The sequence below is a fragment of the Juglans microcarpa x Juglans regia genome, chromosome 1D, assembly GCF_004785595.1.
Source record: "Juglans microcarpa x Juglans regia isolate MS1-56 chromosome 1D, Jm3101_v1.0, whole genome shotgun sequence".
In the NCBI taxonomy this organism is placed as follows: domain Eukaryota; kingdom Viridiplantae; phylum Streptophyta; class Magnoliopsida; order Fagales; family Juglandaceae; genus Juglans; species Juglans microcarpa x Juglans regia.
Window position 1 is genome coordinate 7,630,686 of NC_054594.1, and position 15,631 is coordinate 7,646,316.

A 15,631-nucleotide genomic window follows, 5' to 3' on the forward strand; every position below is an offset into this window, starting at 1 on the left:
TAAGCAAAATAGCATATAACAGTTGGCATGCATGACTAACCAAGTATCTTATAAATGCGCAATCTGTTCGGGGAGAAAAACTCCCCATCTTTAAACATCATTTAACCAGAGTTGTTTTCTTTTTGTTTTTTTTTTTTTTTGAATAAGACTTTATTGATAACTGAAGAGGAGGAAACCCAGCACACAGGTGGTATATAATAGATCCACCAAACTAGAAAGGGGAACTTCTTAGGTTCACATTTTTATTACAATTGCTATTGTAACTTACCATTCAATAATGCATATAAAAGGAAACTCTGGGGGCAAAATCTTGGCATCTAAACGAATCACCAGGATGTTGCTATAATGCTCCTCTGAATGATATATTGTAGAGCAGTTCAAAGCTTCGATTTAACGGGTGGATTTGGACTTCTAGCCTTCCTGATTAGGCCCTCTTGAACTAATGATACAACAAGCTGCAATCAGGACGTGCATAAATCAGTTCATTAACAGACTTTCACCTTCCTTTTTGCTTTTTGTCAACATACACTTCCACATGGATGGAGAGAAACAACAGCAAAAACGGAACCACAGGTTTAGGAACTGTTTCTGCTACGACTATATAATGAAATCTTTACCTCTCCCTTTCTGTTGAACATGCGGCCTGAAACAAAGCCACGTGCATTGTAGGCGGTAGGACTGTGGATCTGTTAAAAACCAGATGCATAAGTACCTCAACAAAACTTTGAGCATGAGTGCTGAACACAGCATGACATGTACCTCAAATAATATCCAGTCATCAGCTCTGAGACGCCGGTGGAACCACATTCTGAGATAGAAATGAAAATAAATTATAATAATCTATACAACATAAGTAACAAAGAAGTAGTTTTCAAACAATTTTGACTGTTACAACACGAACTCTTTTTTGACAAGTTTGACAGTGGACTCAAACTCATTTATCACAATTGACAACATGCATGTAAACTTTAAAGATGATTTCTGTTTTTCAATACAGATACATCCATGTCATTCCCAGAAACAATGAGAGCAGTGTGTCCATTCAGCAACACAATGGTCGAATCCATCCACATAGAAAGAGAGAGCAGTTCTCTATTCTGAAACTGTGACCTCACTTAATTTTGTGACTACCATTTGAATTCTCAAACCAGTTCAAGCAAAGAATGATTCGGTCACCCTTTTCAAATGCATAACCAGATGACAGTCATCACACAATGAGGCCATATATTATCAGCCTTATACTGAATATAAACTTATTCTGATAAAAATTTTGAAGTATTTGTCGAACAGTTTGGTTAAGGGATAGAAATACTTACGAGTGGTCTAGACTAACAGAGCTCGTCTTCAAACCCTTCATACGGTGGGGATTCAAACTTACACTAAGAAATATTAAATCTGATGCATATGCTGCAACACATCTGCAAGTGATCCTAACAGCATGTTAAAGAAAACTAGAAGAGAAATAAAGCAAAATAAATTGGACTTTGTCCAGAACAACATCAATTATCACGAGTCAAAATCAGATACATAATTCAAGAGTGATGTGTCATACCATCATGTACTAATCAACTTTACCTTATGCCCTTAGGATTTATATGCAAAAAGGCTACAAGACACATCACAAGTCATGGCAAGTCCTACGTAGGTGGATTACTGCACTGGTAAAATGTCAAAAGAACTCGTATAAATACCAACCTGCCCATCTTTAAGACTTGGTACACCAACAAAAGATTTTCATCCTGACCTCTAGCACAAGTTAAAATCTTTAATCCTGACCCCTACCATTCCAGATCGTTGAATAATGCTAGCAATTAGGTTGTGTAAACTAGTAGAACAGATAAACAGATATATGGCATGTTAGCGTAATCAGGCTCTATCAAAATGTAAAAGATCAACAAAGTACAAGGTTTCCATAAAATCAGAGAAGACAAAGATACACTATATCTTACTGCTCATGCAATATAAAGACTCATTCAGAACAGTTTATATCCTCCAAGCAAAGCAGAACTAATCAGAAAACTTGGTACATATTTGTAAAAAGGCTTCCTTACCTATGCAAGGCCTGATCATCTGAGAGTTTACCTTTGGCTCTAAACCAAAACCTCAAACTGCAATAGAGTCAACATGTGACACATAAAGATAGATCCATATGAAAACAAGTTTCCAAAAGAAGTGATGTGCACATTCAGCCACAAGAAAAGGTGGACATCCAAAACACTAAACCGGGCTAACCTTGGAGGAGATTTAGTCTGATTGGTTGAATTGTTGGGCTCACAAAAACGTATCTCAATGGGCCAAGGGACAAATTTGGATGTGGCCACCTTGTTCCGATAAGTCCTGAATCAACAAAAACTTACATTTTATTCATTTAACGTATGCATCTTGTAGGTACTCGTAAAACATTTATTCAAATTTATGACCGTAACAAACTCAAGAATAACCCCTAGGGGTTGGTTCAAGTGGTAAATCCTTGGGCTTGGGGGTATGCTCCCCCAGGTCTAAGGTTCAAATCCCCTTGGGTGTGCAAACAATCTCTAGGGGGCCATCGGACTGGAGGATTTTTCCCTTGAATTATCCAAAGTGCACTTGTGGGAAACTCCTTGCCAAGGCACTCCTGGGATTAGTTGGGATGCTGTTCCCGGACACCTGGTGCCAATCAAAAAACAAGCAAACACAAGAACATTTTTTTCTATAGCCTGGTAGAAAATCAACCATTAACTGTACCCAAGTGTATCAGATTCCACAAGTAATTCTTTTAAACCTAATAGCTCTGAATGATTGGACGCAACCTCAAGGCTTCATAGAGAGCGGCAAAGGCACCCATAGGGTATGGTTAATGGTTTTCCTCATCAAATAGCCAAGTTACCATCACCCTCATACAGGGCAAAAATGCATATCAACCAGAGACTTACAAACAAAACAATCATACAACAAAATGCAACAACACAGGCAAGAAGAATTATTTATATCTACCAAGTGGAGATAAAGAATCATATGCAAAGGCAGATAGCAGAGAACTACAAATCGCATACAAAATCTTACCTTGGAAGGCACGGATCAGTAAGCCGTCTCTCGCGTAGCTCTTCCATTGACAAAAGCTGAAAGTCAGAGTTCAATAATTACAACAGAAATATATAGGAAACACTTAATTAAAAAAAGGAAGCCACGTATTAGTTACCATCTCTGGCGGAGGTACAGAAGGCATTGTTGCTTCCTGGTGATCAAACCCTTCTTCATCTTTCTGGAAAATCAACTTAACCCAATTAGACTTGCAACCAAAATAATTTTCATGTGTGCCATCTTCAGACACATTTATATTTAGTATATCTAGGGAAGCAAAGTGCGTGCTTATCAGAGAGTTTTAGAACAACTGGCCAAAATTCCAAATCCAACTGCATACTTGAAATGAAGCGAGCAATGTGAATATGATGTTTCCCCTTTGAATTGCATCCACTCTTCGGGTAGCAAAGCTTTTGCCATCACGCAGTCGATGAACTTGATATAAAATCGGCACTACAAAAGCATATTTACCCTTAATAACTTTCTGACTTATTTGTTATTTTTTATGAAAAGGATAATGTACCATGGTACCAGGAAGTTTAAAATATCTTTATGCAATAAATTTAAGCTGCGGGTTAAAACTATAAAGGTAAAAAAACTCATGAAGAAGCAACAGTATATACTCAAACGGCATGAATATACAGCATGTTGAATCAGAAGTTTGACATATGAACTTCAAGCACTCAAATCATCAGAAAGCCATGGGTAGTCCATACGTCTACTTCATCACGGTTCTCTCGAAATGAAGAATACTGTGGATTTTTTACACAGACAACAAGAGGCTGAAAGACAAGCAAGCTTAAACACAAAGAAATTTTGAAACACAGCCTAAACTTAATACGGAGCCAACTAGGGACCTCCAATCACATGTTCAGTCAAATCAAGTCTGTCCATATAGCCATCAGTCTTCTGAACCATTTATTCACATAGCTTGTCTGTCCATCTCAAAAAATCTGACTTTTCAGGTGAACAGCACTTATGGCTTTTGCACTCAAAAAGAAATTTTTCCTATTTGATGCAAAGGCTGACAAAAAGAGGCTCAAAGACAAGCAATTCTGTGCATATAGCCACCAATCTTATGAACCAGCCTTTTATTTACATAGCTTGTCTGTCCATCTTCAAAAATCTAACTTTTCAAGGGAACATCATTTATGGCTTTCACATTCAAATATAATTTTTTTTCCTCTGCAAAAGTACCTCATCTCTGTTTAGTATGTCATAGCATTCTAATTCAAAAAAGCAAGGATGGTTTCTGGAAGTCGCATAGATGTACCCACTGGTTCTGGAAAGTTCATGTCTTTTATGGAACATCCTACTAGAGAAAATATGGATAAAATATGAAATAGAGGAAATAACAACATTTGAGAGAAGCATTATGCACAAAACCTTCAATCAAGCTCAAATAAGATACTTACTGTCAAAATCCCCGATAAGAAGAAAATATGTATGCAAACTATGGACAACCTTTAGGCAATCAACAGTTTTTGATGCAGCAGCGAGTGCCTACACATCACACATCATCTTAAAGTCAGTATGTAAAAAAATTGTATATATACACACGATACTTTTAATTCCATATCACATTTGAAATCCGTGTCCAACTAGAAAACTCAAAGATGTGTAAAATAACACTCTGAGCTGCAGACAATGTTTTGAATACTGTACACGTGACTGTTTCGGTTGAGGCATTGAAACGAGATATTTCGGTACCGGTATCATTTTGGAATAGTCTATACACGAATAAATTATATATATAAATTATATTCCAAAATAATAGTCTATATATGAATAAATTATATGTAAAAATTATAAATAGTCTAGTCTGAATTGGGGGGTAAAAAAAAGAGCTTGCAGTTTGAAGAAATGAAAAAAAAAAAGAATAAAAAAGTAAAGGCCGAAATATCGGCCGGTATGGGCCGAAACGGCCGAAATTCTAACTGGTACGAAATTATACCCTTCTGTGTACCAGCTGCGCCATAGAAACGAAATATTTCGATCGTACCGGCGGGTACGGTACGAAATTCAAAACCTTGGCTGCAGATACTTCCCCAAAACATGATAATGCAAGATAAGAATTGGATGAATATTCTTATAGTTGGTAGCCAAGAGACACTAATAAAAGTTGATGAATAAATGGCAATAAAAACAAGCTTATCTTAACTTGAAGTCATGAACAGATAAATTCAGATGCCAAGAAACCCTATAAAAATGTTACTCTATATATGACATACTGCTATGGCTTTTTGGGTGTTGATTTTTCACCTCCTGCAGATTAAGTGGGTGATGCCCAAAAGGGAGGTGAAGCTATTGGCAATTTGGAGAGGTGGACTGGAAGGAAGTAATGTATGGAAGATGGCTTTGAAGTGCTTAATGCGGTGTATTTTGAACAAACGTAACATCCACAATTTTAAAGACCATGAGAGAATGTCACCGGAGTTAAAAAAAAAATTGTATGCTTGATCTTTGTATGAATGGTCAGCCAGCCGCAACACTACTAGATTTTCCTCTTTTGCAGGTTTTCTAAACTACCATTCTCTTTCCCCTTCTTAGATAGGCATTCTCCCATATATAGCTTCTAGTGTACTTGGGTAGCACCCTTTTGCACTTTTAATAAAATTCAGTATTGTTGCTTATCAAAGAAATATATACATGTATGTGTGTGTATATGTATGTATATAATACTGCCATTTTGGTTGAGTAAATTAAGGCAAAATGGAATATGGATTTAAGAAATATAAGTCAATAATTCCCTTGAGTGCCTTGAGACTTCTCTAAAGATAGTCTCAAGATGAAGCACCATGTTGACGTTAAAATGAGTACGTACATATATGTAGATATCCAAGCAGATATTGCATTTTCACCATTCAAGTTTATAGAACATTCCAATAAAACAAAATTTTCACGGCTGAGATGTGTGGGTTGCACATGTATAAAATAGGTATGAGCAAGATTCTGCCTTATTAAAGGCTGTCATAACATGCGGATACTAAATTCCCATGTTTATGGGAAATTTTTTTTACAAATATGTGCCAGTTGAATACATCAGAAAAGAAAAAAAGAAGGTTTTGTAATGGTGGATAATTTCCTGCATCTGTTTTAGCTTTATGGTGGTAGTTTCCTTTTTTGTTTCTGGAAGTTGTAGGTATTTCCTTTGTATACGTCTTGTGTACTTGGGCTTATGCCTATTTCTTTGAATAAAATTTATTACTTAGCAAAAAAAAAAAAAAAAAAAAAAAAAAAAAAAAGAAAGAAAAAGAAGGTAGCTTGATCTTGCCTGTCCAACAAGTTGCCCTCCAAAAACCTTTCCAAACTTCGGTGCATCTGGCAAGGTGATCCCCCGGAATATGTTTAACTTCAAGAGGGAAAAAGAACACAGAAATTTTAGCATAAACAATAACTCAGAATTTCTCTCTATATGGGAATATGACAACATTTCCTGTAACATTAAATAATTTCTATAAGGTGATACAAGAGAAACTTGATCATATTTAGCCTAAAAATCTGTGCAAAGAAAATGAAATGCAAGAGAAAACAATTAAAATGTTGAAATTAAATCCCTACGAGTCTAAGAAGCAAGAACCAGTTTTTTGTTTCTAATATTATTGCCTATAAAAAAATAAAAATAAAAAAATAAAAAGGCAAGAACCAAAGCTGTCAATTTAATTTTCCTTTTTTCTCTCTAGGCATCAATTTTATTTCATTTTGTTTCAGGTCAGAATAGACAACTGCTGGAGACTAAGATGGACAAGTGTCAGCCCATGCCAATCATCTCAGTTCACTTCAGCTTGTGTTGGAGCATTTCAGCTTATTTCAGTTTATATTGAGTCGTTGACCAATATCTTTGGCCACATATAACCTATCCCTCAGAAAGCCTTCCACAATTTTGTGTATAGGGTTACAATGAAGAGCAATGAATACAACACTGAAGGACTGCTTACAAGTAGAATTGTAAAAGGCCTCAAAGAACAAGAGAAGGTCCAATAGAAAATTTGGCTCTCACTGGTAATGTGTCCCATGCAAATTCAAAGGGATGTTCAAATGGCGAAGACTTAAAAAAGAAGGATGTAGCATCAACCATGTGAATGAAAAGGAAAGAGTGGTGCACCTGACCCCAAAAAGCTTGGAACTAAAGTTACTCGTCAAAAAATAAAAGCTCGGACCTAAATCTTCATGAGTTTAATAGTGATTTGATCTTTACTATTTCCAATATTTCCGCACTAGGCTTATGACTTACCTTCTTTTAAAGCCCTTAAAAAGCTACATATGTATTGTTATTTATATTTGTTGATAAGTATAATAATTTTTAAGCGAAATTACACTTTTTACCCACAAACTACTGACTACTTTTCGTTCTACATCCCAAACTACCAAAAGATTCACCTAAAAATACCTATATTTTTTTATTTTCACCCTTGGTTAAGATCTAGTTTTTAAGATTGTGCCACGTGGTCAATTTTTAGTTCATCTTAACAACCAGATGTCAGCCGAGAGTGAAGATTGAAATGTGTAAATTGAAACTTTTGATAGTTCGGAGTGAGTAAAGTGAAAAATAGGAGGTAGTTTGTAAGTGAAAAGTATAATGTCCCCAATATTTTATATGAATATTTATTAGCTTTCAACAAATGTATTTGGAGAGAAAGGAATAATAGAAATTTTGAGAATCAGGAATGAACGACAGAGGAGCTCAAGACTTTCTTTTTCAACACCCTACTCCTCTAGAGGACATCCATAGACTTTGATGGGCTTACTCTCCATGATTATCTAGTATCTCTGTCTATTTATAGCTAGATGACTTTCTTGTACACATCTCGTTGTACTTGGACTGCGCCTTTCTACAAATTAGTTTAAAGGAGCGACTATTTTGCAGTGTCACGTCTTTAAAATTAAGCTAGGTTACTCTCTATCTATTTCCTCTACGTACACTTTCTCATTGCTGATCATCTCTAGTGCTTAACTACGAGATAATCATGATTTTTTAAAAATAGATTCTTATCGAATCTAAAGTTTTCGAATTAACTAAGGAAGGTAGCTGATGCATAACGGAGAGAAGTTGGAAGGTTACAAAAGCATTAGTCCTAGAGATGTCCACGGTGAATTGATTCTTTAGAGCCCTTGAGGCATGTTCGACCAGAGATAAGGAGTTCTTTGCAACCTACATGGATGGTAACAGAAGTTACATTGCCTAGAGATGCTGCAATGCTTAGGGTAGGTATATGGTGATGGTGGCTGACAGAATTTCATTTTCATACCAAAAGACATGGAGGGGAAAGAGTGGAACAAAATGGTGGTTGCACCATGGGAAGTTTACGGCAGCTGGGGGAAGGAGAGAGGTTGGGCTGTCAAGGTCTTAAAACTCAACCCACGGTGAACTAGTTCAAAACGCAAAACTCAACACTCTGCCTAAGTCTTAAGCAGAGGTGGTTCAATCATTGGGGCTTGCTGCCGACAGTCACGAAGCTCGGGGAGAAGCAGCAGCAACAGTACCCAGGATGGAGGGCAGTTATGGGATTTTGAAAGCAAAGGAGATAGTCGTTGAGGGAGACAGAAGGAGACGTGCGCCGCTTACTCAAGTCTACAAAAATAGCACTATAATGGAAAGAAGCTTTCTGACCGAGAGAGGATACAAGGTGAAGGATGAAGATCTTTCCCTTAAAAAAGATTTGCTACAGTTAAAAAGCTTAGTAATCGACTGGGCTTGGGCTTGAGCCCATCATCCTTAGGTTTGGGCAAAAGCAGGCCAAGCAAAAATAGGATGGGTCAGGAGAGGTGTTACACTCAGGTCGAGAAGAAAGGGAAAGCCCCAGCCAGCCCAAGCGCTGGCGGGCTAAAAACTAGAGGCCTCCCAAAAAGGGTCGTGTGCCTGCTATCGGCAACGATATGCCGCCAAGCACCAATCGGCGGCCACACAGAACTCGCTGACAGGAGAGGAAGGTGAACCGGTGGGTGAAGCCCTAGCCAATGGGTCGCCAAAGATGATGACGCGATGGAGTTTGTAGCCGAGACAGTATGTTTCGGAGGTATGAGAGGCTTGTCGATAACGAAGAAGGGCCAAAAGGAGTCGGTGACAACCCTGAACCCATCGCCGGGAGCAGGAGATCTGGTGGGTGGACCAATGGTCAACGGCTTACTAGAGGTGATGCCGCCGGTGGAGATTGAAGCCAGGAATGTCCATTTCGAACGTAAAAGGGGTTCTCGGATAGGAGGTCCTAACTCTAGCTCAGCAATGACGGATCTTTCTAAATTTATATGTGAGCAAGAACTTCTGGACATTCCTCTAATGGGTGGCATGTTCACATGGTCCAGTAATAGAGAACATCCAGCTTGGTCAAGACTTGATAGATTCCTTATTTTGCCCGATTGGGAAGCAAATTTTCCAAACCTAATCCAAAAACGGCTTACAAGGTTATGTTCGGATCACTTCCCCATTCTCATTGATTGTTGAGGCATTCAGAGAGGTAAAAGATACTTTAAGTTTGAGAATATGTGATTGAAATCAGAAGGCTTGGTTGAGCAAGTTAGACAATGGTGGTCTTCCTATCTCATACAGGGCAACCCGAGTTATGTGTTGGCTTGAAGCTAAAGGTTCTCAAAGTGGACTTGAAAAAGTGGAATGAGCAGATTTTTGGGAATGTGGAACACTGAAAAAAGTCCCTCAACGACGAATTACAGGGCTTGGAGGACGTGGAGGAGGAGAAGGGGCTTTTAGAAGAATAAAATGCTCACAAAAAGCATCTCATCTTGGATATTAAAAGGTTGGCTTTAATCGAAGAGACCTCATGGAGACAAAAATCGAGGGCTTTATGGTTAAAAGAAGGGGATAAATGCACCAAGTTTTTCCATCGCATGGCTAATTCACATAGAAGACACAATATCATTGAGTCCTTATCAGTAGATGAGAGGATTACGGCCCGGTTTGGATATGAAAAGTGTTTCATCTCATCTCATCTCATCATTACAACTTTCTCAAATTCTCACACAAAATATAATAAAAAATTCAGTTTTTTCAAATCTCAAAATAATAATAATATTAAAACATTATATTCTAACAATATTTTATTTAACTTTCAACTTTCATCTCAACTCACCATCCAAACAACACCTACATCGAATCCGATTGAGATCACGAATCACATTACCAAGTACTATGCACAACTACATTCGGAGCAATTTCTTGGAGACCATGTTTGGATGGCCTTGTTTGTTAGTCGATTGACCAGCAAGAAGCAAGTTGGCTAGAGAAGCCATTTGAGGAGATGGAGATTCACAAGGTGGTAAGTATGGCAGGTGACAAAGCTCCAGGTCCACACAGGTTCACTATGGCCTTCTTTAAGGCATGTTGGGAGGTAGTTAAAGATGACATCATGAGCTTCTTCCATGAGGTTCATGAACGAGGTAAGTTTGGAAAAAGCCTAAATGCTACCTTCATTGTGGGGCAGTGGAAATTAAAGACTTTCGTCCTAACTCCTATTAGCTTGGTAACCAGTATGTACAAAATCCTTTCAAAGGTATTGGCCAATAGATTGAGTACAATATTGGAGAAGATCATATCCAAGCCCCAAAATGCATTCATATGAGGTCGGCAAATACTGACTCGGTGCTCATTGGCAATGAATGTTTGGAGAGTTGCATCAAGTCGGGTGAACCAGGAATATTATGCAAACTTGACATGGAAAAGGCATAGGATCATGTAAACTGGAATTTTTTGTTACACATGCTTGAGAGGTGTGGTCTTGGAGCGAAATGGTGTTCTTGGATCAAATTTTGAAACTACACCGTACGTTTCTCTATTTTGGTAAACGGTACACTAATGGGTTTTCTTCGGAAGTTCAAGGGGTTTTGAGGCATGGTGAACCCTTATCTCCATTACTATTTATTTTCATAATGGAAGCTATTAGTAAAATGATTGCAAGTCTCATGGAAAGGGGATTTCAATCTGGCTTTATTGTTGGGTATGCAAGAATCGGCAAACCTGACATGACCCACCTCTTATTTGCATATGACACTTTTGTATTATGTGGGGCTAGTCATAATCACATTCAAGCTTTGCGGGCTCTTTTACTTTGCTTTGAAGCGGCGAATCTTACCAAGTCAGAATTAGTTCCGGTTGGAAATATTCCAAGTGTTTTGAGCTTGGCTAATATCATGGGATGCAAAGTCTCCACTTAACCAATGAAGTATCTCGGCCTTCCATTGGGTGCCTCCTTTAAGTCGTAGTCTATTTTGGGATAGGGTGTCAGAAAAAATGGAGCACAAACTAGCGAGTTGGAAGAGGCTTTATGTCCAAAGGTAGTAGATTTACGTTGATCAAAAGTACTCTATCCAACCTCCCTACTTCTTATCTTAGTTTCCAATACCATGCAAGGTGGCTCACTGTTTAGAGAAATTGTGAAGAGATTTTATATGGAGAGGGGGAAGGGGGAATAAACGAAGAATTCAAGTTTCATTTGGTGAATTGGGCTACTGTTTCTACCCCTATGCGCGAAGGCAGGTTGGGAATTCGAAATTTGCTGGTTTTCAACAAGGCTTTATTGCGTAAATGGTTATAGAGATATCATGAAGAGTGGGGAGCTTTATGGAGAGTGATCATAGATTTAAAATATGGTGGATTATGGGGAGAATAGTGCTCGAATGAGGTGAGTGGACCACATGGGCTGGGGCTTTGGAAACACATAAGAAGAGGTTGGATCAATCTTCATCGATCAACACATTTTGTAGTTGGTGGCTCTAGAATTAAATTCTAGAATGACTTATAGTGTGGAGATTGAATCCTCAAAGAAGCCTACCCAATACTACACAGCATTGCACAAAGAAAGGCGGCCTCAGTAGCAGAGCTTATGGATTTCTCTAGTGGCTCTCCCCAATGGAACATCATTTTCCTTAAAGCTGCCCAAGGGTGGGAAATTGAAACATTTACAGATTTCTTCAATCTTGTGCACAATTGTAGAGTGACTAGAGGAGCGGATAAGATGATGTGGTTGCCATCCAAGAAGGGAAGATTTACTGTACAGTCATACTATAAGTCTCTTATGACACTCTACAAAAACATTCCCATGGAAGAACATATGAAAGAGTAAGGCCCCCTAAAAGCTTCTTTTTTTGTATGAACAACTTCGTTAGGGAAGATTCTCACCTTAGATAATCTAAGGAAACACTAACTTGTTATATTGGATTGGTGTTACATGTGTAAGAAAAGGGGTGAGTCTGTTGATCACCTATTATTGCATTGTGATACACCCATGAGTTTATGGAACAATATCTTTGCGACAGTGGGACTTATTTGGGTAATGCCAAGAAGGGTTGTTGACTTTTTGGCCAATTGACAAGGCATCCGGAGTAACTCTCAAATTGCAGCTATGTGGAAGATGATACTGACCTGCCTATGGTAGTGCATATGGATGGAGAGAAACGGTCGGAGTCTTGAGGATCGTGAATGGACAATGGACGAGCTTAAAATTTTTTTTCTTCACACTTTATTCCATTGGTCGATTGTAATAGGCTTTAATAGCATGAATGTACATGATTTTCTTATATCTTTAGACAGTCATGCCTAGGTGTGGCTTTTGTATATGTCCCGTGCACTTGGCTTCACTTATTATCAATAAAATTCTTATTTACTGATAAAAAATAATAGTTTTAAAGATTAAGATATCTGCATAAAAAAATAAATAAATGAAGTAAACGTGAATACAATAACAAAGTCACAATAAGCCTATTTGTACTTGTTAAAAGAATGAAAAAGATATGCTACAAAGAAAAGTTCATCTGTAAGTGCTCCATCGCAGAAGCATAAGCACCAAACATCAACAAGAGAAGATTCTCAGACAACTTTCAGGAAACGTACTTCTATTGGCTCCAAGTGTAGTATACTCTCCACAAGTGAGCACGTCTCTAGAGTGTTATCAGCACTCCATATCGACTTTGTCAGCAGCAAACTACAGTGCTCATGAGGTAGCACCAAGCATGTCAGCTGCCATAACAAACAGCACATCAGGTACTAAAACTGCAGACACACATTCACATTATCTAAGGTAAATTGGCTTCGCCTATTTTAATAAAATTCTTATTTACAGATAAAAAGAAACATTATCTAGAGGTAAATATCAGAGTTACCACTTGCTGTGGAACCCATTATAGTTGTAAAAAAATTAAAAGTCATTTTTTATCATTGAGGGGCCCACTACAATGGTGAGTACGGTGTGCCAGAAAATAGGCTTGTAATTAGATTTTTACAATCTCATAAGCATGAGCAATCTACATGATGCATATGTTATGGGAAGCAACAGCAAAAGAAAATGAAACGCGTTTGTGTATTTTGATTGCAGCTACCTTAGACAAAGCAATTACATTTACGTGATGAACTGATGTAGGTGTGCCTGCCAACACAAGTTCAAGTTATTCTTCCACATAATTTTCTTTTGATAAGTAAGAAAAATTTATTGATAATCAAGAAAATAAGAATAGGCATTATCACGGTACACAGAGGGTATACTTAAAGTACACCAAAAGAGAGAGGGGGAAAAAATACAAAAACTCCTAAATACCAAAATTGGGAGCACAAAGGTGGGCTATTGCCCAGTGGTAAAGACTAAAGAGTAGTAAAAAAATAAAGCCTTGAACTCTTCCACTGTTCTTGATTTGTCTTGAAAATTTCAAGCATTTCTTCTCCCCCATATCCACCACATCAAGAAAATTTGGGTCATTTGCCATAGGGTTTCACTGTGATGACTCTCAAAACCACCCTTTCTAGCATGCCAAGACATTCACCACTCTTTTGGGCATCACCTATACTAGTCCATATGGGCTAAGCACTGCTTGCCACAAAGAGGTGGCTACCTCGCATTGAAGTAAAAGGTAATCCACCGATTCCCCCATCCCATTTACACATAATTGTCTGCAGTATCTTGACTCTTGAGCGTATATTCACAGAAAGTAAGGCAAGAAGCCAGATAAACTTAAGACCATTGAACAATATTAGCAACAACTTATATGAAACTACTGTATACATGACAAAAAGTATCAATATAGCAACCTCCTTACACCACTTCATAAAAAACATTATCTAAAGAGATCCTGAGCAATAACGTTGTAAAATGTATTTAAACCTATTTATAATAAACAATCTTCAAATGCGAACTGCCCACATGCTTTAGATGATATAATTTTTTTTTTCAGTAACTTCAGAAGTTAATAACGAGAAAAACAAAACCACATAATACACAAAAAGTAGCTTATAATAAAAACATTAATAGAAGTTTCTCACTGTAACCAAAGTAATCATATCGCTTCAATTGGAATTCTGGACGACTTTCTTCATCGCCATCTAAGGATCCGACAACTTCAGCCTGTGAACCAGGAGATTAAACTTTAAGTGCTTTAAACTTGATCATTTTAGGAAAGTGGTCATCACAATCTCAAGGAAGCTTACCTCTCCTTCCCAAATAAAGTAAACTCCATCTCCACTTTCACCCTCGCGAACAACATACTCACCACCAACTGCAACCGAATATATTAAATAGGTCATTGCTCATTGCTAATCCCCCGAAAAAAAATTAAAAAAAAATGGTGGAATGCTTTATCGATTGGCATCGAAATGACCAAACTCTGTTTGGGGTTCGTAAGAAAATGAATCTTTATGCCAAATGGCACCAGATAAATTAAGAAAAACGAATCGGGCAAAGCAGCAATGTTCCGTACATTAATTCATGAACTAAGAGTAATTTTTAGAAAGAAAGAATTGATCAGAATTCGGAATCACCGTATCGTTTGACTAGGACAACTCCTGCTATCTTCTTAAGAGACGAGCCCGGTAGCCGTTGTAGCAACGCGACGCAGCCAAAAAACTCAATCACTGCGAAACAAACACAAACAAAACTATCAAACCATTCGACAAGAAATTAAACACTCGGTTCGCACGCATCTTTATCATTTCACTCTATCAGCCAATTCCTTTTTCTATTTCATTTTCTAGGCAACCAAACGAGGCCATAGCTTCTCTCACCTGCTTCGGCGTCCGTGGACAACATGATTTCGATCAACGGCGAAAGAAAGTGCCGACAGTTTCCGTTGCCGTCTCGCCTTTCGATGAGATGATATCTTCTGGCGGGGGAGAAAGTTGGGGGATTGAGTGGTTCGCGGCATAGAATAAGATTCTGGACCTGATTGGCGAGGTGACCTGGCCAATGAGGCGCATACTGCAACTATTTTGGGCATCGGGCCGTACAAGTCTAATTACACCACGGGGAAATAATGATTATTGTGTCCTTTTCTTGAGATGTCATATAATCGTGTGTTATGGTACATAACATCTTGTGACGGAACGTGAAAAATCGTGTGTCCCATATATTTTAAGAAATTAAAAATGAGTCGGACTACTTAAGCCGTTCAACTGTACCACTTTTGATTTTTAATTTTTTGATTTTATTTTTCTTTTTATATTTTTAAATATATTTATATATTTTAAAAAATAAAAAAATATATTTTAATACACTTAAAATTACTTCTTTAATCACTAAATAAAAAAAAATTTACCACTCAATCAAATGGAACGATAAACTTGAGAGAAAAGAATAGT

At 37.7% G+C, this 15,631-nt stretch overlaps 1 protein-coding gene across 1 annotated transcript; it reads right to left on the reverse strand.

The window, feature by feature from the left end:
- Window positions 1–15,248, reverse strand: LOC121235512 (acyl-CoA thioesterase 2-like). Its single transcript, XM_041131860.1, has 17 exons — window positions 15,059–15,248; window positions 14,816–14,908; window positions 14,486–14,553; window positions 14,321–14,402; window positions 13,387–13,433; window positions 12,902–13,027; window positions 6,335–6,412; window positions 4,476–4,563; window positions 3,401–3,513; window positions 3,179–3,241; window positions 3,043–3,098; window positions 2,233–2,337; window positions 2,052–2,108; window positions 1,317–1,418; window positions 760–808; window positions 618–686; window positions 1–455 (listed from the first exon to the last, which is right to left on the reverse strand). The coding sequence occupies exons 1-17, from the start codon at window positions 15,081–15,083 to the stop codon at window positions 378–380; spliced, it is 1,299 nt and encodes a 432-aa protein (XP_040987794.1). The 5' UTR covers window positions 15,084–15,248; the 3' UTR covers window positions 1–377.
- Window positions 15,249–15,631: the final 383 nt, after the last annotated feature.

Coding starts and splice junctions, on each gene's coding strand:
- LOC121235512 (XM_041131860.1), bottom strand. CDS start 15,083: ATGTTGTCCACGGACGCCGAAGCAG. Junction 13,434..14,320: donor ATATGATTACTTTGGTTACA/GTGAGAAACTTC, acceptor TTGTGTTGGCAG/GCACACCTACATCAGTTCAT. Junction 4,564..6,334: donor GAGGGCAACTTGTTGGACAG/GCAAGATCAAGC, acceptor TGTGATGTGTAG/GCACTCGCTGCTGCATCAAA.